We start from the raw sequence: 24,909 nt of genomic DNA on the forward strand, positions 1-24,909 counted from the left end.
AAGGACAGGTGGGTGCTCTTTCCAGAGTAAAGCATCTTCAGCCTTGTGGAAAGTTGGAAACTGCATAATGCTACACTTTGATCACACAAGGCCTTGCCATGTTTCACCTTCCCTGGATACCTTGTTTCACCTTCCTCTTTCAGAATTGTCCTTTCAACAACTGACTCAGTTGGCCCAAGATATTCAGGATGCTGTTTTTAGTGAGGAACATGATGTGTGGTCATTCTTATGGGGTTCCTTCCATTTTTCAGTCTCAAGAGTCTATCGGCATTTGTTAGGGAGCCGTGATGTTCATAACATCTTCAAGAGAATATGGAAAACTCGTTGTCAACATAAGCATATAGTTTCTTTCTGGCTCTTACTGAAGGAGAGATTAAGTACAAGAAGTCTGCTAAGAAGAAGAGGGATGGAACTACCATCTTTTGGCTGTGTGCTTTGCTCCTGCCAGACTGAAGAATCTCAGTTTCACTTGTTCTTGGACTGTCAGTTTGCACAGGTTTGCGGGAATTTGTTAGGATTGCAGATCACTAATAGCGATCCTTTCCAGATTATTGAAAACTTCAGCACTCAGCTCAATGTCCCTTTTTCTTTGGACATTATAATTATCATGGCTTGGTGCATTTGGATGGCGAGAAACGACCTGATATTCAAAGGCTTTGCAGCAACCTTAAATTCAGTTTAGGTTCAAATCTGAATTTGCTGTGGTTGTTCTTAGGGCAAAAAGTTCCTCTCAAACTGTTATGTCCACATGGATGGAAGCCTTGCTGTAATTGCTTTCATTTTCTTTGTTTCTTGAACTCTTGTACCAATTGCAGACTTTGTTTCTGTTTTTACTCTATAATATATAACCAGTAGGGGCCTTGCCCCTCCTGTTTCATCAAAAAATAAAAATGACGCTGGCTTTGCATTTGCATTGCAGCTGTAGTGGTCTCATGTGTGGCTTTGGATCAAGCTCTAGTGCCAAGGATAATTCAGTTAGTCTAATGCAGTTAGTTAAATGCCATGCCATGTCTCTCAAATCAATACTAGAATGGATAATTCAGTAGGATATACTATGCCTTAACTGTAAAACAAAAAATACAGCCTTGCTCAAGTGCTCAACGCTGCAGAGTAAAATCACATATGCCAATACCGCTGTAGGTATAAATTATCGGGAAAAGTCCTATTTTCAACCCTAAACTATCCCGAGAGTCCGATTTTCAACCTCGAACTCCAAAACCAGACATAATGCATCCTTGAACTAACGAAACCGGGTAAATCCCCCCCCCCCCGAGCCGAATCCACCGCGGTTTTTGCCTCGTCACCCGTCCGACGTGGACTTCGTCGCCCAGTCAGCCACTTCAATGGGCTCCTTAACCCCGCGCGGCCCACTCAGAATTTGCCCACCCGCTCCAGAACCCTAACCCTAGAGGCGGCGGCGACCACCACGGCGGCGGCGCCCTCGGCGGCGAGCACGGGGCGACGGCGGCCTTGATGGCGACATCCAGGAACTCGAGGAACTCAAGCACCTCCTCCCGAGCATGGAGCGGCTACAACATCGAGGATTACTCCTCGCCCATCCCTTACCGCGAGCGACCTCTGGAGTATGAGCCGGCGGTGAACTGCAAGTGCGGAGCCAAGGCGGCAAGGTGGATTTCATGGAGTGACGAGAATCCAGGACGAAGGTACCTAAAGTGCTTTTTTGCACGGGTGAGTTGATATACCAGTAGTTTCAGTGTCTATTTGTAGTTGTTTTGCATCAATTTGTTCTGTGATTTTAGGCTGGTGGATGTGATTTCTGGTGGATGTGATTTCTGGAGGTGGTATGAGAACAACATGACGACTCCATTCATAGCCCAGCTTCTCAGAGATTTGCGCGATGCTGTCAGGTCACTGAAGAAGGAGAAGAAGGAGATGGAAGAAGGGTTTGCGACTGCTCAGAATGCTGCTGAGAATGCTCTGCAGGGTCAATATGAACAGATTGGCAAATGTTACAGAAGGAGAGAGTTGTGCTTAGGCTTGTAATTGGTGTTTGCATTGCTGTCGTGGTAGCTCTAATCTGTAGGAAGTGATTGCTATGTAATGTCTGTGTCGACTCTATGTAATGTAGTGGAGTAATGGTATGCAAGGCATTGTTCAAAGTAATCAAGTTCAGAGATAACATAAGTAAGCCAACAGTCTTGGCAGTACATCAAATTCACACACAACACAAATAAGCCAACAGTCTTGGCATTACATGAAGTTCACACATAACACAAATAAGCCAGCAGTCTTGGCATTACATGAAGTTCACACATAACACAAATAAGCCAGCAGTTTTGGCATTACATAAAGTTCATACAGAACTAAGTTGAGACACATAAATATGCTTGCACTCTTGCATTACTTAGTACCAGCAGGAGGTAGCATCAAATATTCACTGAACTTGGCAGGTTTTGTTGTCTTTCTCCTCCCTGATGGTTCTTGGGCTTTGGCCTTAGTAAATGCTGATCCTGAGGATACATTAACAATTACTGAACTTGGCAGGTTTTGTTGTCTTTCACTGCATCCTTTTTGCTAAACCTTTGGTACTGGCTAGCTCTTCTTTCCCCCTCATCATCAAATGACTCATTCTCATCATCACTGCAGTCACCAACTTGAGTCTTGGGTCCATCAACAAACACATCATCTAACTCTGCAGCTCTACCTAATCTAACCTTCTTCTTGAACACCTTAAAATTCCTGAGAATCTCTTTGGCCTCATCATCCTCACCTGATGTGCAGCTATCTCCAGGCAAGTACTCACTGTCAGAGCTAGACTTGTCACCAATCATAGGTCCACTATCACAAACTTTTGCCTTACCCTTGCTAGGCCTATAAAACTCCTTGACAAACTGAATCTGCTTATCAATTTTCTCTCTGCTTTCAGTATTTAATCGCTTCACAGCTGCTGAACCAGCTCCCATGTCAACATCTTCAGGCACTGCCTCTTCCTCCATGCTGCCTTCTTCTTCTGAGCCTGTATCACAGCCTAACTCAGCTTCATAATCACTATCTTCTTCTGAGCCTGATTCAGATTTATCATGTGTAGCTGGGGCCTCAACAAATACATCTGCAACGCAACATTCTTCTGTGCTATTTGCCATCTCAATGCAAGTATTGTCATCCACAATAGCTCGCAGACCAGACTTAAGCTCATTCCCAGGTACAAGCCAGTGCAAAAGGGTTCCATCGAGTACTACACAATGATCTTTCAAATGACCTACAAGCTCTGGAAGTGAAACTTTATCTCGATCTATGTATACCATTGCAACATTTCCACCACAATACTGCAGATCAGACCCAGACTTTATGAACTCACCGTTGAAATGAAACCTAACTGGGAGAGTTCCGAACACATCCATGTCGCTGCTGTGCACAGGAGAAGCAAAAACCCATAAAAACCGGCAATCCCGACCTTGTATAACTCTAATCCCTAAGATCTAGCCCATCTCCTACACTGGAATCGGTTTGCAGCACTCACCGGTTTGGTGCAGCCCTCAGATCTCGAGCAGCATCACCAGCCAATCGCGGATTCGATGAAGATCAGGGCCGTCGTCGCCGTGCTCGCCGCCGGAGGCGCCGCCGCCGTGGTGGTCGCCGCCGCCTCTAGGGTTAAGGTTCTGGAGCGGGTGGGGAAATGAGTGGGGAGGGACCACAGTGGCCGCGCGGAGACAAAAGCCCATTGAAGTGGCTGACTGGGCGACGAAGTCCACGTCGGACGGGTGACGAGGCAAAAACCGCGGTGGATTCGGCTCAGGGGGGAAATTTGTCCGGTTTCGTTAGTTCAAGGATGCATTATGTCTGGTTTTGGAGTTCGAGGTTGAAAATCGGACTCTCGGGATAGTTTAGGGTTCAAAATAGGACTTTTCCCTAAATTATCCGTACCAATCACATGGGCAATATGCAGTTCGTGAAATCCCATGCCATCTGTCTCAGATCAATACTAGAATGGGTAATCCAGTAGCTAGGCATCTATGCCTCAACTGTAAAACGAAAACACAGCCTTGCTCAAGGGCTCAACAACGTTGCAGAGTAGATCAGAGCGTTGATGTGTGCCAAAGTAATGCAATGCTGATTGAAAACAGGCAACAATGGCCATGGCCGCCGGTGCGATCCGAGCCGGTGTCGTCACGCTGTAACCGGAGGAGGAGGGCCTGGACGGAAGGGGCAGTGGTCCTGGGGCGCCGCGGAGCTCCGGCGTGCAGCGGAGGCGGACAACCAGGGGCGGACGGCGAGCGAAACAACGTCCAGGGGTGGACGGTATTTGAAACACCGTCCACCCTGGGGTCCCTGCCGTCCGTTAGATCAAGAACGAGCGGCCCAGATCGGGCGTGGACTTCGGTTAGCGCTTGGTCGTCCTCTTCAGGTGGGCACGGGAGCGCGGCGCGGCGTCGCTCGGGCTCGTCGGTGAGCGCCCGGCGGCCGTCGAGGATTCCGGAGCTCTTGCCGAAGCTCTCGCGATACGTTATGGGCGAAAGAGTCTGCTGGCCTGAGGAGACGGCGCCTCGGCGGCCGGCAAGCTGCTTGGACTTGCCGACTTGGAGAGGTGCGTGCCGCCTGTGGTGTCACCATCTTCGCCGCCGCCGCCGCCGGGGGCGGCCGGCACCGCAAGTCGCGCCGCTCGTCTCACTCTGAGCGCACGGCCGGGGCGGGCGTGGTGCCGAGCGCCTGCTGCGGCCGCCTCGCCTCGCCGCCCGGGGTTCCGTCCGGCGAGTCGGCGCGCAGCTGATAGTGGCCTGGGCTCTGTTTCTTGCTTGGTGACGCGAGCTGGTGGCGTCAAGGGCTATGGGGGAGGGAGCCTGGACCAAGGGGACGACAGCAATCGAGTCCCCGCGGCGAGCGGCGGAGCTCCGGCGTGCGGGGGTGGACGGGGGCGCGAGGGCCAGGTGGACCGGGGGGGACGGTATTTCAGATACCGTCCACCCTTGGGGTCCCCGAGAGCCGTCGGATCACACACTTGCGGCTCGGATCTGGCGTTAGCTGCGGTCAGCGGCACGGTCGTTCAAGTCAGCGCGGGAGCGGGAGCGCGGCGCGGCGCTACGGCGTTGCTGGTGCCGGAGCTCGTTGCCCGGTCGAGGACGCAGGAAATTGAAGCTCGCCGCAATGCATCAGGGTTCAAGAAGACTAGAGGGAGCTCACGGGAAGGAGACGACGGCCAGGCGGCCGGCTTCGGGGGAGATGCCCGCGTGCGGCGGCAAGCTCCAGGTCGCCGTCTCCGCCGCCGCACGCTGGGTGCCAACGATGCAGGTAAGCAGGTTTCGACATCCGCATCCAGTTCCAGGACAGACGGTGACCTAGTATTAACAGAGCTAGCCTTGTCCCTGCTGTAGAGCTTTCTCCTAGGGATGGAACAATGTCTCGACTGGCAGCATGAACATCTTCACTGGTACTATCATTTTTCACCTAGTATTTGCATGCTCTTTGTTATCAGATATGTCCTGTTGCAGTAAGAAGTTGCTTAGCCTTTCGCTGGTACTATCATTTTTGTAAGATGGAGACTGAAATTCCTCTCTTGCAGACCTACATATTCCTTGGCTCTGCAACTTAAATATCTCACCAATTCCTGATTAAATAAACTAGATGCATAATTACCGATTGTCTTCTTGCATTATTTCTTTTCACTTTTAACCCATTTCTTTGGAGCATACACATACGGGAAATCAATGAAATCATTCCTAGGACGTGAAAGTTCTGATGGCATCCTTACCAAAAGAAAATTTTAGAATGTTTTGATGGGTGACATGTTTGTGTAACTAAATTATTCCTAATGTTCTTGCATGTTCTTCATGTATCATAAATAGGGGTTATACTTACAATTAATTTCTCTCATTATCAATTCAGGGATATTAGTCGTTGTCAAGATTATTTTTATGTAATAAAGATATGTAACTAATCCAATAATGGTTGGAATGCAGAATGAGCGAACCACCGAACCCTCCTGATTTGGCTCAGGCCATTGCGGCCATGCTCACCAGACGCGATGAGCAGACAGCACTCCTCTGGGAGATTGTGGAGCAGGGCAGAGCGCAGCGGCACGAACATCACCACCAGCCACCTGCTCCTGGATATCCAGAGTTTCTGGCTACTCAACCACCGCTCTTCCATAAGGCGGATGAACCGCTGGAGGCGGACAGCTGGCTTCGGACTATCGAGTCCAAGTTTACCCTGCACCCATACAGCGATGGGGATAAAGCAGGATTGGCTACCCAGCAGTTGAGGGGCCCCGCGCGCACATGGTGGGAGAATCACGTGGACATGTTCCCCGAGGGCACCCGGTTCACCTGGGCCCAGTTTAAAGAAGCGTTCAGGGCACATCACATTCCAGCAGGGGTGATCAGAAGAAAACTCACGGAGTTCTTAGCCCTGAAGCAGGGTAATAATAGCGTGATGCAGCATGCCCAGGCCTTCAACACACTGTCACAGTACGCCAGATATCACGTGGATACAGATGAGAAGAAACAGGCATGTTTCCGGCAGGGGCTTAGCAGAAAGCTACAGGATCGCCTGGCGATGATTAAGTTTGACACTTTCAGTGAGTTAGTCAATGGGGCTATCATTCAGGAGGACGCCCACCTAGCTCACAAGGCAGAGAAGAAAAGAAAGGCGCCGGCAGCGGGATCTTCAAGCAGCGCTCCCCAGAGATTTCGCTTGGTGCAGTCGGGCCCGCAGCAAGCCCCCTTTCAGCACCAGCCACAGCAGCAGTGGGGGTATCGGCCCCATCAGTACACACAGTTGCCGGGGACAGTCAGGCCTCCTGTCCCTCAGCAAAATGAGCAGAAGGTATGGGTGCAGCAGCCAGGGATGCGCCCAAATTTATTTCCCTGTTACAACTGCGGACAATCGGGACAATTCGCCCGTAACTGCCCAATGCCACCAAAGCAAGGCCAGCAGTCCGGTCAGCAGAGTCAGAAGCAGCAAGTGGCTCATTTCAAACCCGGGCGCGTGCACTACACCACCCTCGAAGGTATCCCAGAGGGAGATCCTGTGATGTCAGGTATGTTTTCTATAAACGATCAACCTGTTACGGTGTTATTCGATTCTGGGGCATCGCACATGTTTATTAGCAAGGGGTGTGCTACTAGACTTGGATTGGAAATAGGAAATATGTCGATTCCGTACAATATCCACTCACCTGGAGAGCGATTAATAACTAATCAAACTGTTAAGCAAGTGCCTTTGAAGTTCCAAGGAAAAATCTTTGACACTCATCTGATTATGTTACCGACTCAGAAAGTGGACATTATCCTTGGAATGAATTGGGTGAAATTTCATGGGATTCTTCTGGATACGTCATCATATATGGTGCACGTAAACTCTCCTATCCATGGGTCTATGACATTATCTCTGATGAACCATAAGTCGATGACTCCTATTGTGCACCACACCGAGGGCAAGAGCCTAGCCGATATATCAGTGGTGTGTGAATACCCGGATGTTTTTCCGGACGATTTGCCTGGCATGCCACCGGATCGAAATGTGGAGTTTACCATTGAGTTGCAACCGGGCACGGCACCCATCTCTAGAAGACCCTATCGTATGCCACCCAATGAGCTAGCAGAGTTGAAGAAGTAATTGCAGGAGTTGCTTGACAAGGGTTATATCCGTCCTAGCACTTCACCTTGGGGTTGTCCTGCACTCTTTGTTAAAAAGAAAGATCAAAGTCTTAGGATGTGTGTGGACTATCGGCCTCTAAATGCTGTCACAATTAAGAACAAATATCCCTTGCCCCGGATTGACATTCTATTTGATCAGTTAGTCGGGGCCAAAGTATTTTCAAAGATTGACCTCCGCTCTGGATATCATCAGATCAAGATCAGAGCTGAGGATATTCCCAAGATGGCTTTCTCTACTAGATACAGGCTTTATGAGTATCTGGTCATGTCATTTAGGCTGACAAATGCTCTTGCTCACTTCATGTATCTCATGAATTCGGTATTCATGCCTGAGCTGGATAAGTTTGTCGTGGTTTTCATTGATAACATTCTTATCTATTCTAAGAATGAAGAGGAACATGCTGAGCATCTTCGCGTTGTACTCCAACGCCTCAGAGAGCATAAGCTGTATGCCAAATTCAGTAAATGTGATTTCTGGCTCAAAGAAGTTCAATTCTTGGGCCACATCATTTCGAAGGATGGAATTTCTGTGGATCCTGGCAAGATTCGGGATGTCCTGAATTGGAGTGCTCCCACCTCTGTTCCGGAGATTCGGAGTTTCCTGGGGCTAGCAGGGTATTACCGACGGTTTGTTCCGGAGTTCTCAAAAATTGCTAGGCCCATGACGGAGTTGCTTAAGAAAGGGGTGAGATTTAATTGGGACGACAAATGTGAGCAGACTTTTCAGACTCTGAGAAGGCTTCTGACGTCGGCCCCTGTCCTGGCTCAGCCGGATATTACTCGTCCTTTTGATGTGTATTGTGACGCATCAGGTACGAGTCTCCGCTGTGTCCTCACCCTTGTTTAACTCAGCCGGCTAATACTCGGTCCTTGATGTTTATTAAATGTAACAGGTACGGGCCTCGGCTGTGTCCTCATGCAAAATCAACGGGTGATTGCTTATGCTTCCAGAGCCCTCAGGCGACATGAGGAGAATTATGCTACTCATGACATGGAGCTGGCAGCAGTGGTACATGCATTGAAAATCTAATGCCATTACCTTCTGGGCAATCCTGTGTATATATACTCAGACCACAAGAGTCTCAAGTATATCTTTACCCAGAGCGAGCTGAATTTGCGCCAGAGACGGTTGTTAGAATTAATTAAGGACTATGATCTGGAGATTCATTATCACCTGGGCAAGACAAATGTTGTTGCCGATGCATTGAGTCGCAAGACTAGTTGTAGCTGCGTCTCAGCTACAGTTTTGCATGAAACTTTATGCCAAGAAATGGAGAAGATGAATTTGGCCATTGTAGCGGAGGGTACACTTACCAACATTACCCTCACTCCAACACTGCGGGATCAAATTATTGCTGCTCAGAAAAATAATATTGGCATGGAAAAGATTAGGCAAAGGCTTAGAGAAAGGGACCCTCGTGTGGCATGCTTCCAGCTAGATGGCGAGGGTGTTTTATGGTTTAAGAACCGGTTGGTGGTACCTAAAGATTTGGAACTTCGGAAACAAATTCTTGATGTGGCTCATCTCTCTAGTTACTCAATCCACCCGGGCAGTAATAAAATGTATCAAGATTTGAAACAGCAGTTCTGGTGGACAAGGATGAAGCGGGAGATAGCTCACTATGTTTCTGAGTGTGACATCTGCCGAAGAGTTAAAGCGAGTCACTTCAAACCCGCCGGTATGCTTCAGCCTTTGGATATTCCTTCATGGAAATGGGAGGATATTAGTATGAACTTCATTGTTGGTTTGCCTCCCACCTCAAGAGGATATGATTCTATTTGGGTTATAGTTGACCGCCTCACCAAATCCGCTCATTTTCTTCCCGTGAAGACGCGTTATTCATCCCATCAATATGCAGAGATTTATATGGCCCGCATTGTGAGTCTTTATGGTGTACCCAAGACGATCATATCGGATAGAGGTTCACAATTCATTGCGCATTTCTGGGAACAATTGCAAGCATCTCTGTGTACTCAGCTTATTCGTAGCTCAGCATATCACCCCCAGACAGATGGTCAGACTGAGCGAATTAATCAAATTCTGGAGGATATGCTTAGAGCCTGTGTGCTCTCCTATGGCAAGAAATGGGATGAATGACTGCCATTAGCAGAGTTCTCTTATAATAATAGCTATCAAGAGAGCATCAAAATGGCTCCTTTCGATGCATTATATGGGCGGAGGTGTAGAACTCCATTGAATTGGTCAGAAGCCGGTGAAAGAAATGTATTCGGCCCTGATATGGTCAGTGAGGCGGAAGAACAAGTCCGGATTATACAGGAGAATTTGAAAATAGCCCAATCCCGGCAAAAAAGCTATGCGGACAAGAAACGTCAATCAATCTCGTTCTAAGTGGGAGATCATGTCTATTTGCGGGTATCTCCAATGAAAGGGGTCCAACGGTTCGGAGTAAAGGGAAAACTCGCACCTCGCTATGTTGGGCCTTTTCCTATCATTGAGCGATGTGGGCCTGTAGCCTATAGCCTAGAACTTCCTCCACATTTATCTGCGGTTCATAATATATTCCATGTCTCCCAGCTCAGGAAATGTCTTCGTGTTCCAAGCAAAGTGATTGACATAGAGAAGCTACAAGTGGAGACCAATCTTGCCTATCCAGAGCGTCCCGTAAGAATTGTTGATCATAAGACTCGCGTCACTCGAAATCAAACCAATAGTTTCTATAAGGTTCAATGGAGTAATCACTCCGAACGGGAAGCGACATGGGAAACCGAAGAATTCCTTAAAACCAATTATCCGGAGTTTTTGGCCACTCACGAAGGTACCCAACTAACTCCACCATCTGCTTTTCAATTTAATGTTCGCACCCAAATCTCGGGACAAGATTTCTTTTAGGGGGAAGGATTGTAACACCACGACCGGATACTCCGGCCGTAGGCCCGGAAACTCCGGGCAAAACGGATGAGGTGTCTTTAAACTCAAGTCTTAGCCTTTCCACTCTCACTCAGCTCTCTCTTCTTTCTTTCTTCTTCCTCCACGAGCTGGGCTCGTTCCCCCACCGCCCCCCATCGATCTCCACCTTCGGCCACCGGATCGTCGATTCCTTCCACGAGCATCTTCCTCTCCTCGTTCTCCACCTTTCCCCAAGCCCGTTTGATCCATTCCTCGGCCGGAATCGGCTCCCCACGGGCGTCCTCCATTGTTGGCCGCTTGAAGCTCCGCCTCACGCATCGAGCCCCATTGTTCGGCCTTCCTCCGCACGAATCGAGCAAGGGGTAAGCTTCACCGCATCCTTCTCGATCCTCCTCGGCCTTTCTTCCACATTTTTTTCTTGCCGGCGCACTGGGAATGCCATGGGCGCCGCTGCACCCCGTGACATGCATGCTATTTTTGTCCTTTTGTTAGGTCTGCCCAGAGACTCCGGGTATAAGCCCGGATACTCTGGGTTTGGAACACTCCGGGGGAAACTCCGGGTATAAGCCCGGATACTCCGGGTTTGGAACACTCCGGGGAAACTCCGGGTATAAGCCCAGATACTCCGGGTTTGGAACACTCCGGGGGAAACTCTGGGTATAGGCCCGGAAACTCCGGACTTGAGGGTCCGGACACTCCGGATAATGGTCCGGATATTCCGGATATCTGAAAATGTCGTCAACTAATATGGGCGTACCTTTGGGTAGATTATTAGTACCTATACTCGTGCAATGACTAATTTATCATTACAAATCATAATTGCATTCCTCATATCATATACATACGTGTAGCAGCCGCCGCGGAGGAGGTTGTGTACGAGGTTGTTGCGGAGCCACGGGAGCGGCTAGAGCAGGCCCAGCAGGTGGAGAGGCGTGAGAACTAGGCCCAAGGCCCAGTTGACCCCGGAGCTGAGCAGCAGACTCAAGGCAAGCCCCGGTGCACAACCTATTAATTTTAATTATGACACCGATATATATCTATTACTTGTGCATTACGTATAGAAATTGGTTGAAACCCTAGTTGCATGATCACTCGATTTCCTTGAGTTTATACTAGTATGTTAGGACAATAGTAATGCTATGCTTAAGAGTTCTCGGTAGAATTCGAGTGACTTTTTGTCACTCGCGAGATATAAGATGTTTAGAAATCGAGTAATTTCCTGTTACTCGCGAGATATGATATTTATTTATATTTCGACACATGAGTTGTTGAATGGATATAGAATGCATGAAAATTTGAGACCGGACGAGAATTGATGATGATGTATAGGTATGGCAGCAGGACAGGGTTCCTGGGTGTCTTAGTCCCGTCTGAGTCGGTTAAGGACCGTACCGTTGTTGGCCCTGCTGATCATGTTTGAACTATACTAACCGCATGCCGGGAGTAGGAGGTAGTCGAAACCGGTAAGCCTAGTACTGTCTCGCTTCGAAAGTACAGAACTTCATCACCACCCCTTAGGGCGAGTCGAGTAGTCGCGGAGAAACGGGATGCATATGTTTACTTTTGGTGGTCTCTCGTTGAGCTCGACTGACTATATGTAGGTGGGGCGGTTCTGTAGTTCGAGGCGGGGAGGGAAAGGGTTGGTGCGTGTGGTCCGACGGGGCATACGCGTGCCGTGTTGGTTAGGTCCACCTTGCAAGGTTAAATCGAATCGATTCGCCGTCAGTCGCTCTCGGATATGAGCACCTTGGTCACTGCGTCGCATCGTAGTGTTGTGATGGAATAATAGTTATACCTATGATGATGAACACAATGAATTATTATTTATTGTTCCACTATGTTTGCTCTATATTTGGTTATGCAAATATTAGGCTATGATTAATTTATATAGAACTTGGGCTAAAATAAGAAAAGTAAGGAATTACTTTAGTCGCTTTTCTGCAAAATCACCACCAGCCCAAAAGCCTTGCATGTCTAGGTATGTGGGCTAAGTTATACTCATTGTTCGGGTAAGTCTTGCTGAGTATTAGTTTCTCAGGGTTTGTTGCCACCAATTTTTGTTTCAGGGCACCCAGACGTTGACTTCTGCCCCTGCTGCGTTAAGTTTATCCGCAGAGATGCAGAGGGGTGGGAGGTGGTTGAGCGAGACCCATGGACTAGCGAGTTGGCGGCTTGTACGCTTGTGGGCGAAGTGTGCAGCTCTTCTGTTTTGCTTAGACCGGTCTGATCGGTAGGCTTGGGTAGATTAGTGTTACCGGTCTGACCGGTTAAGTGAACCGGTCTGACCGGTTGAATAGAAACTGAACTAAAGTAGATGGTAGAGTTGTAGATTCTTTTTCATTTGGACTTGGGTTCTCCGTTGTAAAAGTTGTAAGTTATGTATATATTCGAACCAGCTTTGTGAAACTAATGTATTTGAACTCGTGTTGTAAAAGTTATGCTTTATCACTTTATGTCGTTTTGCCATGTATTTTCAAGTAATTGTCGTGCTTGTACCATCTGCGTCCGCCATCGCGTGGGACTAACGGTGTTGTTTGGATCGGGCCGTGGGTTGCGAAATGACCGTCAAATTAAACCATTAAACGAATGCGCCCGATATGTTTAAATGACAGCCATTACACTTAATTTAGAGTTTTAATTTGGCGGTTTTATCACAACCTGGACGAAGGGGACGTTAGCAATCGATTCCCGCGGCGCGCAGCGGAGCGGAGCTCCGGCGTGCAGGGGTGGACGGGGCCGCGAGGGCCAGGTGGACGGGGGTGGACGGTATTTCAAATACCGTCCACCCTGGGGTCCCCGGTAGCCGTCCGATCAAACACCTGCGGTTCAGATCGGGCCTAGGCTGCAGTCAACGACGCGGTCCTTCAGGTCAGCCACGCGCGCTCGGGAGCGCGCGCGGCGCGACGCGGGGCTGCGGTGTTGCTGGTGCCGGAGCTCGCCGCCGGTCGAGGACGCGCGTCAGCTCGCCGCATCAGCGTTCCAGACTGGAGGGAGCTCGCGGGAATCGAAGGAGACGGCCACGGCCAGGCGGCCAGCTTCAGGCCGGGGATGCCCGCGTGTGGCGGCGTCCCGCGTCCGCCCGCCGCCGACGATGCAAGCTCCATCAGAGAGAGCCGGCTGCTCATCCACCTGAATCAAAACGACTAATCAGGACACTTCGTGAGTGACAACGCTGCTGGCTAGGTCTTGTTCGGCACTCCGGCGAACGCTGCTAGCCGTCCGGTGACTTGTTCTTCTGATGCCCCCTTGCTTCTCACCGGCTACTAGCTTTCCGAGACCGCCACTGCACCGGGGCACCATGGACGGATCGTGCAGGAGAAGAAGGCGCATCCGTTCAGTCTTCTGAACGGGGCAACGCAGCCTGTCCGATTGTCTGCTCGCGAAATCGCAACTGAAACCTGCTAGTTGAGTTGGTTTCAGGATTGGATGTGTGCCTGCCTGACACTTGTGCTGCCGGGCAAAACAGAGAGCTGGCTATCTGCTGCGCTACCATCCCCTGAAATCCTGAATCTGAGCGGGGAATGTTGCCGAGAGGAAAGAGGTTCAGCTGGACTGCTGGAGATCAGTAACAGGGCCACTTGTCTGAATGCAGCAGTAATGGAGAAGCCAAAACTCAGAAGGTTTCCTGTGCCGTCTGCGAAGCACAATCTCTGCTGTCGTTCAGGATGCAAAAGTGAGCAGCAATACGCTCTCATAGACCCATTTACAGAACTGTGCTAGGCATTCACGACGCCATGGTTCTCCAAGGTTCATTGCCTGGCAACCACCCTGCACCGTACCATTCTCACCCTAGCTTTGCCCTTCGAACGATGGAGCGTACCTGACGGCAAGGGCGTCACCAGTCAGCTGTGCCGGCCATCCACTTTGGCAGTCCGCAGGCGCCATTGTAGCAGTTCAGGTCACGGCCGGAAGCAGTCAGCATCACCAGTTCAGGTCGCGGCGGCGTTGCAGGACGCAGACACGAACATGGAGACTGAGATTCGCGCGGTGGGGAGAAGAGTGCGAGGATCATGACGTGGTCGAGACGGGACACGCAGATGCCGGCCGCCGGCGACGCTTTTGGGCAACAGACGAAGTGGCGGCGAGCCCGCGAGGGAGGAGGAAGACGAACGGATGGCGGCAGCCCCACTTGGAACGCGATGCGGCCAAGGGGATCAGAAGGGCGCCGGCAAGGCGGACGCGGCGGAAGCCGAGATGGGACCAAGGGAGGATGCCGCAATGTTGTGGCGTCGGCCGGTGGCGCTGATCGCGACGACGCGGCGAGCAGGAGAGCGGGGGGCGGTCGGGGTGGACGGTATATCGATTACCGTCCAGCCCGGACGGTATCCCATTTACCGTCCAGGCCTGGATCGTGTGGATCGTTGGATCTGGAGGCTGCGGCCACGATTGGATCGGACGGACTGATGACTAGTTTCGCCTGGGCCATGCGGCGGCCCAGTTAGTGAAGCCCACCTACCAGCCTTTCGTTGAGCCCAATACAGAGATCTGGTTTGCATCGTGCTCGTCGGCATCCTCGTCGATTCCCCTGCGTTGGTTCACCGTTGCCTGTTCCATCCATCCGTCCGATCGAGAGGGAGCGCGAGGTCAGATGGCATGTCCTTGCATTGGTTTTGTGGTGGAATTGCATTGGCTTGCCACGAGCGAACGAATTGAATGAAAACAAGGTGCGCTTGCGGGAGGCCATCTCGGGCCAGTTGGTGGAGCTCGTCGGCGACGCGGAGCTGGAACATGAAGCCCTCGTAGGTCCGGTCAACCGTCAACTTAGCTGCAGCTTGTGGAATGGCAGAAGCTGAGCACCACCGAGGACGACGCCGGGGTCCTCCATGGCTCCATGGCCTCGCGCTGGGCAACCTCGTCCATGGATTCCTGTGGACATCGTTAACGCGGCCGCGGAGACGGAGAGGCGTGCGAGGAGTGGCTCCTGGCCCCCGCAGACCGCGGAGGCATGTCGGCCGCGCGGAGGAGCACGTCGATGAACCAAACGCGGAAGCATCGCGGTCTCATGGACAAGAGCGACATAGGGCTCAGCGCGCGTCCGTCGCCTCCGTCGTTATGGTGCCCGACTGCCCGCCACCGCGAGGAACGGAGAGCCGGAAGGGTGCCCGGTCCGAGGAGGACGACAATGAGACGAGGGATAGTGCCGGTGCCGCGGAGGCGCCGCGTGAATGCAGTGCAGTGGTGGCGCACTGGCGCCGTAAACGGAAAGGTCGCATCGCCGAGGCGAGGCGGGAAAAAATTCTCTCTGCGGTGGTGCCGCACCGCGCACCTGGTGCGAAACCGCCCGAGATCCCGACGCGTGTTCCGCTGGCTCCATCGGGAGCAGGTCCATCCGCACAAAACTCGGCACCGTTCTGTCATCGAGCCGTCTCCGACTTGGCAGCTTCCGGCGTCCCGCAGAGCCGAAGCCAGCAACCCTTGATTAACTTGCAACTGGAGTACATCTACGGAGTACTATCTGATGGATTCCAGCAGCGTTGGCGTCGGCTCGGCAAATAAAAAGTCATGACTTGGTTTGTTTGTTTGTTTTTGCAGCGGCTTGCAAACGTAGCGGTTCGGAAGAACGGCTCAGCCTGGTATGGTGTCGGTGCTGCGGCTCCGATCAACGATTTCATTGGACACGCGTCGGGATCTCGGGCGGTGTCGCACCAGGTGCGCGGTGCGGCACCGCCGCAGAGAATTTTTTTCCGGCGAGGTGAGGCCGCGCCGGCGGGGAGCGCACGCGGGCACGCCCAACGTCATGTCGGTGACTACATGCAGCTTCGCCACTGCTTGCCCACCGGGGTCGGTATCACTAAAAAGACGGGGTCAAATACATATACAACAGTATTATGCATAGGAATTTGTAAATTTCGTTGGGGTCCGACCACCCCGGTAACTACATGCAGCTTCGCCACTGCAGTGGACGGAGTTTGAAATACCACCCGTCTGGATGGTATTTTATTTACCGACCAGGCCGGAGGTCCCGTAACTGTTCGATCCTAAGGGTGCGGCTCGGATTCCGCCTCACCAAGCTACCTGGGCCATGCGGAGGCCTATCTACCGGAGCCCATCTTTTATGGCGGCCCTGTTGGCGAATTTGATGGCGCTGGTCTGCTTTTGGCGGCCCAAAGCTTTCCCCTCTGCTCCGTCCTCCTATAGGCCAACTGTCAATACTAGATGTTCTAAAAAAAAAACTGTCAATACTAGGGTGAAAGAGCTTGTAGTCTAGTGGTTACAAGAGTCTCGGTAGCATCTGAAATACTGGGTTCGACTCCCTATGGGAGTGAATATTCTGGAATTTAGCGGCGTTGTGCATTCAGTGGTAGAAAACATTTCCGCTGACAGCGAGCCGCCTGTGGTGAGAGGGTGAACGAAACCGGTGGTAACCGGTCCGGTTTGACCGATTACCGGTCAAACCGGTTTGGGCCGGTTACGGTTTGGGCCGGTATCAAACCGGCCCAAATTCAAAATTCAAATTTGAATTCAAAAAAATGAAAAAATTCCTAAAAATACTTTAAGGTGCGGCGAATCTAATGGTGGCAAATTTTCTCAAAAATTCGTTCATTTAGTATAGTTTGCGGGCATATGAAGTTAAATAAAAAAAATGGGTCGGCCCATTAAGGCCCACTTCAAAACCGTCGGAATTTTTTGTTGAAACACCAGTAACCGGTCAAACCAGACTGATAAACCGGTCGGTAAGCCAACCGGAACCGGTTGAACATGCGATTTTGAATTTGAAACATCGGTGACCGGTCAAACCGGTCGGTAAGCCGACCGGAACCGGTTGAACATGCGATTTTGAATTTGACCGGTTTTAACCGGTAACCGGTCAAACTGGTCCGGTAAACCGCTACCGGTGGGCGGCGGTTTGAGTCCACCGGTCGGTTTTTCTAACTCTGGTGGTGACTTTGTCAATCTCGAGGATTTGTCGGCTCAGTCTTCGAAGATGCTCATATGGGTAGGATTTACGTACGTGTGTTCATTGAGCGTGCGTGCGTTACAAGTGTCGGAATTGTACTGTGTGGTCTCAATAAAAAAACTGTCAATACTAGATGGTACCTAAAAAAACTATCAATACTAGATCAGTCCATATAGACGGCAAACAAACGGCAAGTTTAAGAGCGCGATTTTTTTGGCATAATATGAGCTTGTAAAATAAAGTAGTTTGAGCCCGTTTTTAGAGTCAGCTAACTCGTTTTCAAAAAAAAAAAGTCAACTACCTTCGAACTGCCTGTCGCTAGTTCAACTCCAAGAGACGTTGCTATTTCCAAGCTGTATTGACCCTGTTTAGTTTGCTATTTCCAAGCTGTATTGACCCTGTTTAGTTCTTAAAAAAATTTCTACAGTACCTATCACATCAAATCTTTTGACACATATATAGAACATTAAATGAAATTAAAAAAATAACTAATTACACAGTCTAACTGATTACCACGAAGTGAATCTTTTAAACCTAATTAGTCCATGATTAGACATCATTTATCAAATAACAACAAAATATGCTACAATACCAAAACCCAAACTTTTTCACCAACTAAACACACCCTAGTCAAATAGCTAGAAATGCCCGGCCAGCTCCAGGCTGCAGTTACTCGATAGTTAGAATAATGGTGTACACACAACCGCCGACTGGAGTACTACACAGTAGTCAAATTCGAGACATAACATAACACTGCAAAAAGAGGAGAGAACTCAAACACATGGTACAACCTTTTATTGTCCCTTCAGCAAGAATGCTGAAACAAATAATTTGTTTACCGCAAAAGCAACCTATAGCAAATTATACAGTTACAACTACATGGGAGCTTGTAATAGGCTTTGCATCCAACACAACACAGTAGTTGTAGTGTCGCCCTCGTTCACCTGTTTGCTATTTGCTATTTAGTAGGTACAGTATCCATCATGGATTGTAAAAAGAATAGTGACGAAAATTATACCACCCACCCCCAAAAGGAACAAGAAATCATACACAAAGCAAAACCAGGTGAGCTGGAAACATATGCCTTCTAAACTGTTCCTCAACCTCCAGCCGCATAATCTGTGGTGTGGTAAGATGAAGCCTCTCATCTCACCTGTATCCTCCATATGGCTGCTGACCACCGTATGCTGCACCCATTTGATTGTAGCCAGCTCCGGGCATTCCACCAGGACCCATTCCCATAGGAGGCCGCATCGGCATCCCCTGGTTCATCCCCATGTTCATTCCTCCCATTGGTTGTTGGTTCATCCCCATCCCCATTCCCATTTGTTGTTGGTTCATTCCCATTCCCATTCCCATTCCCATCCCCATTGGCCGATTCATCCCCATTCCGCCACCATAACCAGCACCAATACCCATACCCATGCCCATGGGCCTGCCAGCACCCATTGGGTTGGGAGGAGATGCCATTGCACCCGCACCAGCCCGACCAATGCCAGAACCAGCTCCCATGGCTTTGCCCATGGTGATGGTTGACACCACAGGCGCTTGGTTTATTTTCTTTTCTTGCCTTTTCTCCTTGCGATTGATTGAATCAAAGTCAACTCCAATATCAGAATGAGGGTTCGCTTTTGCTGTAAAACACATGCAATGAGGTCAGACAACACAAAGGTAGGCTGTTGGCATCACAGAAAAAGAGAACACATGAGAAAAGCAACTTACGTCCAGAAATGTCCAGATTGACTAGACCACGGCTCAGAGTATCAGACCACAGTTTAGACTTGGGCTCGAATTTCTTCACTGGCTCAGTCTGACTAACTTGCAAAGCTGAAATGAGAGTTTCTGGGGGAGCTGATGAACTTGACTGCAATGGGAAGCTGGAAGCAGGAGGCACTGAATTTGGCACACCAAGAGGTTGGGATGCTCCCCGAGAAATCAAAGCTGGCTGTGGGGCTGATGTTCCAGTTTGTGGGAGGAAGCTTGGCTGAGATGGTTGTTGGTTTGCTGGAGCAGTGAACTGAGAAGTCTGTGGAGGAATGTAGGGTGGAGCTCCGCTCTGTGTAGGAACCCCAAACTGGCTATCAAAACCAGCCCCTGGTGCTGGTTGCATAAAGAAGTTTGACTGCCCTGATGGCAGATTGGGTGCTACAGTTTGAGGCACCTGAGAAGGAGCATATGAAGTGGACACAGCCTGGGGAATTTGAGACTGGTTGGCAGCAGCAGGATGAGGTGCTTGTGAATAAGCAAACGCGTGAGCAGCCTGGGGTGCTTGAGGAGGAGCAAATGCTGTGGGAGCAGCATGAGTAACAGGCGATGGGCCAGCAACTGCAGGCTGAGGTGCCTGAGAGGGTAAATTAGTAGAAACTGGTTGTTGAAGAACCGCGGATGGATTCACAGCTGATACCTCTGATGGAAAGGAGGTTGTGTTTGCAAAAATATCTTGCTGCTCAGGTGCAGTGTTTGATACAAAAGTGAGATCACCAAGGGTATCTCCAAAACCAAAGCTTGAGGCAGAAGCAGGCTGGAAAGGATTTGCATCTGCACCAGGTCCAGTGGACTGGGAAGAACCAGCAGGAGCAGCATTTGTCTGAGGAACTGCAGGACTTTCGTCATGAACCGCCTTGAATGGAGTAGGGTCCCCAAAAGGATTTGATGCATCAATCTGTTGGAACGTTAAAAGACAATAAAAAGAATGCTTGGATTAGAAAGTATGACTTGATGGATTAAAAGCAAACACAGCAGAACCATCACTAAATGAAGTTACTTGAAGCTCAATTCAAAGCATTCCTACTGACGGAAATTCTGTCATTACTACTACTACAGGTGCTTCAAGGTTAAGAACAGTTCTAATAAACAGATATCACTTTGTTAATAAGGTATTTCCCCTTATAGCATTTAGCTTATTTAATCGATCAAACTCCACAAAACTATGAAAAACTCTTAAAATATTTTCAGTACAAAAGTTGCAAGCCAATCTAAGAACATATGCATTGTAAAACTGCATCACAATAGCCAGTAGAAGAAACATACTAGTGCCAGTAAGTTATGCATATACCTCGCCAAATCCGGAAGAAGTTGGTGGCATGCCCATGAAATTATTTGTCTCAAAACCTGAATTTGCTGGTGGCTCAACATTTGATGTGGTTGTTGGTTGAGGCACGGATACCAAAGCCAGTGAACTAATAGGATCTGATCCAAATAAATCCATCTCCAAGCTATTCACCACTGGCACAGGGTTCACAGGAGGGGAAGAATCTGAAAAGGGATACAGATCAGCAGACATAGTATCAATATATATTCACCACCAAAAGATATTTATACCGACAACATGCCAGGTTACAGTGTTCTGGTAACTGAACAAACCACAAAATAGCCCTTACATACTGATGCTCACATTACTTCACTTTACAAATTGATGTACTTATTGCTGAAAAAAGAACAAACTATACCTGATACAGATCCACGTGGATCAAACTCGTCAAATCCATTAGGCTCAGCGTGAGCAGTTGGTGGTGCAGGTACATCTTCGACAGTATTATCGTGAACCCCATTCACCTGTTCTGCGGGAACACTTGTTGCAGGAACAGAAGGAGAGGGCACCTTTGGTACAGCAGCAGGAATACTTCCTCCATTTCTGAAATTGGTAGTTAGGGGTTATTGCTCAGCCAAGAAATTAAAGCATCCAAAATAGACTATTCACCTGTCAGCATGAAGATTATCCTGGCCATCTCTTGTAACATCTTCGTAGTTTGGTGGTGGTGAAGCAATCTGCTGGTTAGAAAGCTTTCGTTCTATAGGCCTGTCAATGCAGTTAACACAACTTAGGGGGCACACTCCAAAAGGAAAATGCTAAAAGTGACCAATCTCCATTATTTACCTCTCATCCTGGGTAGGACCATCGGCGTTGCTGCCACGGCCACTGCAAGGAAAACAGAAGGATGTTAAGATCCACTAAGACCCCTAAAATCTGATGAAAAGTATATTACCGATTTAGTAAATACTATTTGGTATATTAGTTGCCAATACGACTATGGCCACAAAGCAAGAATTTCAAGTAGAACTAAAAAAGAAAACAGACCGGGATGAATAAGCTTCATCATCCCCATATGAATCCCTTTCCCGACCATAGCTCCTGCGGCCTGTTCCTTCAGCATATTCATGGTTGCTGTGACTTCCTTTGTACTCATCTTCTCTATAATCTCTGCCATAGCGTTCATTAGAATCTCTGGAATAACGATCTCCTTCCCGATTGGGTGTATCTCCAGGACCACCATATCTGTCATCGTCCCTGTATCCATATTCTCTTTCCCTCCCATTTCCATTTCTGTTATCATATCTACTGCCGTAGCTGCCCTCAAAATGATCATTGTCATAACCACCACTGTATCCACCTAGGCCACTGGTGGCAAATGCACTCCGGTACCTAAAGATGACAGATAAAAGTAATCAATACAGCAAAAGAAACAAACATGCCTGTAAAACAGTGTGCACAGATCATTATGAATAGCATGGGATGAAGCTAGACTCCACTCACTTGTCCCTGGTCGCAAGCGCTTTCTGCCTAACTTCCTGTATTCTTTCTTTATCGTTAACTAAACTAACAAGGCTCTGGGATTTCCTCCGCACATTGCTGCCTTGATCTCTCCCAGAAGAATCAATGTACTGGAAGTCAGCAAGTGTCTGGAATTTAAGCATAGTGTCAGAGAACCAGGCAAGTAAGATACCAAAAAACTCTGCTGACACAACCTAACATTATAATGGTTGTGAACATATAATGCTGAGAACTGGGTGGATAGCATTACCGATATCTGATAAGCATGCTCTCTTATGTCATCAATAACTCGCTCGGTACCATGCGCAACCAGGTAATCCAAGACAATCAATCCCTACCACACATGAGAAAAACGGAAAATAGAACTTCACTTTCAGTTGACCAATAAAATCGTAGTAATTAATTATAATATTGAAATACTGCCCAAAGCAGCACTGAAACCCATGGTTAATATTCATGGCTGTAAGAAAATTTTACCTTGTAAACATGCCGCCAATTTTTACCAGTGTCATTGATCCTCTTCCACACAATATTCATGATCATCTGATACTCATGACTGCAGACGGACATGCAAAACACATTACACCAGGAAAGCTGGTTTCTGTTTGATAGATAGCCAATAAAAAAGAAGAAGAAGAAACGAAAGCATACTAGTTATGAGTTGCTTGAGCAATGTCTGCCAGGAGAGATCCATGTGGGCCCCATGGCTCATTGCTTGTGGCGTCGAGAATCTGTGCACAAATTAGAACAAGAACATCATTCTTTTTTCTAACAACTGGCAAGGGAAAGTAAGAGCAAACAACTGAAATTTGCCCAAGAACATGCTTGAGATCTTTTACCTTTTGTTCTATTCTGGGAACCTTGAGGACATTCTTATTCACCTCTCTTTTTCTGCAGGATGAGATCAAAACAAATTACTAGGTCAATCCATGCGACTTGCAAACAAGTAACGCTCGTAATCGCACGCGGTATACGACAAGAATATAGCATGGGAACTACGTACATGTCCCGAACCGTTTGATTGAACGCTTTCTTCATGGCTCCGTTTCAAATCAAGCTTCTTGTGCCCAGCTCTATATCCTCCTCGGTTGGGTACCTGCACAATCCATTCATCCATATGATCCAACTATGATCGAGATCCCATTACAAGCATCCCCATTCCCTTTCGAGCCCCGACTCAAAGCTCTAAGCATGAATCTCAGCGCTACAAACCAAGCTCGAACTCCAAAACAAATTTGAAGTCTATATAACCGGGCACCAAAATCGAAACAGCTCCAACAACCACAAAGGGGTCGCTAGATCTACACGGGCCGCGCCGGTGGCAATCTCGCGGCCGCGTCCGTACAGAACGCCCCAGATCTAGCAGCACCGACAACACCCCGTCGCCCGGCGAGATCCGGCGCGCCAGCCATTCCACGCCAAGCTCTCCAAACCCACATCCACATGACCACATCCGCCGGGCGAAGTGATAGCAGCAGGAGTAGAAGCAGCAACAAAAAAACGATCGGAAGCGCACCTGAGGAGGCAGGCGGGGCCGAGGGTGCAGATCGGCGGGGGCTCGCCCCGGCGAGGCGCGTCGGCGGAGGCAGAAGCGGGGGCGGGGGGAGTCCACGGGGATTCCACTCGACGGGAGGCTCGGAATGGGGAGGGGAGGCGGGTGGCGGTGGTCGTGCGCGGGTCGCGCCCGCTTCCCCTGGCTTTCCTTCCTTTTTCTTCTTCCCGAGCTGTCGCTCGCTCGCCGCGACGCGCTGCGCTGCGATACGATGCGATGCGAATGGGGTTGTGCTGGGTTGGCGAGCAGGGGAGGAAAGAGACACGAGGCGGAGGTGGTACGCGATCCCTTTCGCGTTGGTTTGGTCCTGTTTGGTTGTGTCTAGCACAATTAGCACAAAAATTTTGACCAATAATTAATAAAGTCAATTTACAAAACTAACTCAAAGTCTTGCTCTACTTCGCGAGACGAACCTAATGAGGCCTTTGACTGCACGATTAGAGAATGGTTACTGTAGCATTATTGTAGCCAATCATCGATTAATTACTGTCATTAGATTCGTCGTGAAAAGTTACACTCATTCGTGAAAAGATTTTGCAAATAAATTTCGTTTAGTATTCCATGCATGTGAGATTCCTTTCTCGGGAATTGTGTGCTATGCTATTCTAGCTGAAAACAAACAGGGCCTTGGTGCGCGGAGGAATAATTAATCAGCGCTTATACCAGAAAAACAGAGTAATTAACCAACGGTGATTTAAGTAAATAACCATGGAAAATTGGTGGGATTAAAAACGAGGTGGAGCTGGGAAAGGGAAAGCACAGCTTGGGATGACGATGAAACGCGTAGGGTGCTTCCTGTTTTGAAATTTCAATTGCTGGAGTAGTTTTTCTTCACGTGATAAGCAAATACTGATTGGCTTGGCTGGCTGGTCGGTCTGGAATGGAAAGAGGGAAGCCCTCATTTCACGACGGCGTCAACCGTCAAACCCTCGTTTCTTCTAGAGGAAGACCGACCTGCGGCCATTTTTCATTTTCTGAACCGTTTAAAAAAACGTTTCAAAAAATTTTATTTTCTGGACAAAAATATACTATATAGCTAAGAGCTGCAGATGAGAGGGAAAAAAATGAATTCGCAATTACTGCCCAATCAATGGCAATGCATGTGAGGCTAGACTAAGCTCGTGGTATTAGCATGGTTTGTTCGGCCGCCTCATGCGAGCTCCAGCGTCCTCATCTTTCTCCTGTCTTTTTCTTCAATTTTTCTGGAAAACATGAATAGGCACTAACGAACGCATCTGATTACCCACACGAATGCCATGCCGAAAGCACGAAAAGCAATGTTCTTTCCTCTTCCGATTCCCGAATAAGATCCAGTTTGGTTTAGTAGTGCTAGATGTTGTGGCCAACTTTAATCATTAATTACGAATATCAAATAAAGTCAGTTTACAAAACTAATTCCACAGTCTCTGCGCTACTTCGCTAACG

The 24,909-nt window shown here is 48.9% G+C and overlaps 1 protein-coding gene across 1 annotated transcript; it reads right to left on the minus strand.

The window, feature by feature from the left end:
• Positions 1-18,147: 18,147 nt before the first annotated feature.
• On the minus strand, positions 18,148-23,726 carry LOC120645646 (clathrin interactor EPSIN 2-like). Its single transcript, XM_039922419.1, has 14 exons — positions 23,449-23,726; positions 22,936-23,028; positions 22,772-22,823; positions 22,584-22,663; positions 22,410-22,488; positions 22,183-22,266; positions 21,915-22,060; positions 21,459-21,803; positions 21,258-21,299; positions 21,081-21,179; positions 20,830-21,014; positions 20,436-20,635; positions 19,103-20,042; positions 18,148-19,014 (listed from the first exon to the last, which is right to left on the minus strand). The coding sequence occupies exons 2-14, from the start codon at positions 22,968-22,970 to the stop codon at positions 18,530-18,532; spliced, it is 2,772 nt and encodes a 923-aa protein (XP_039778353.1). The 5' UTR covers positions 22,971-23,028; positions 23,449-23,726; the 3' UTR covers positions 18,148-18,529.
• Positions 23,727-24,909: the final 1,183 nt, after the last annotated feature.

This window comes from Panicum virgatum, chromosome 1K, assembly GCF_016808335.1.
Source record: "Panicum virgatum strain AP13 chromosome 1K, P.virgatum_v5, whole genome shotgun sequence".
NCBI lineage: Eukaryota > Viridiplantae > Streptophyta > Magnoliopsida > Poales > Poaceae > Panicum > Panicum virgatum.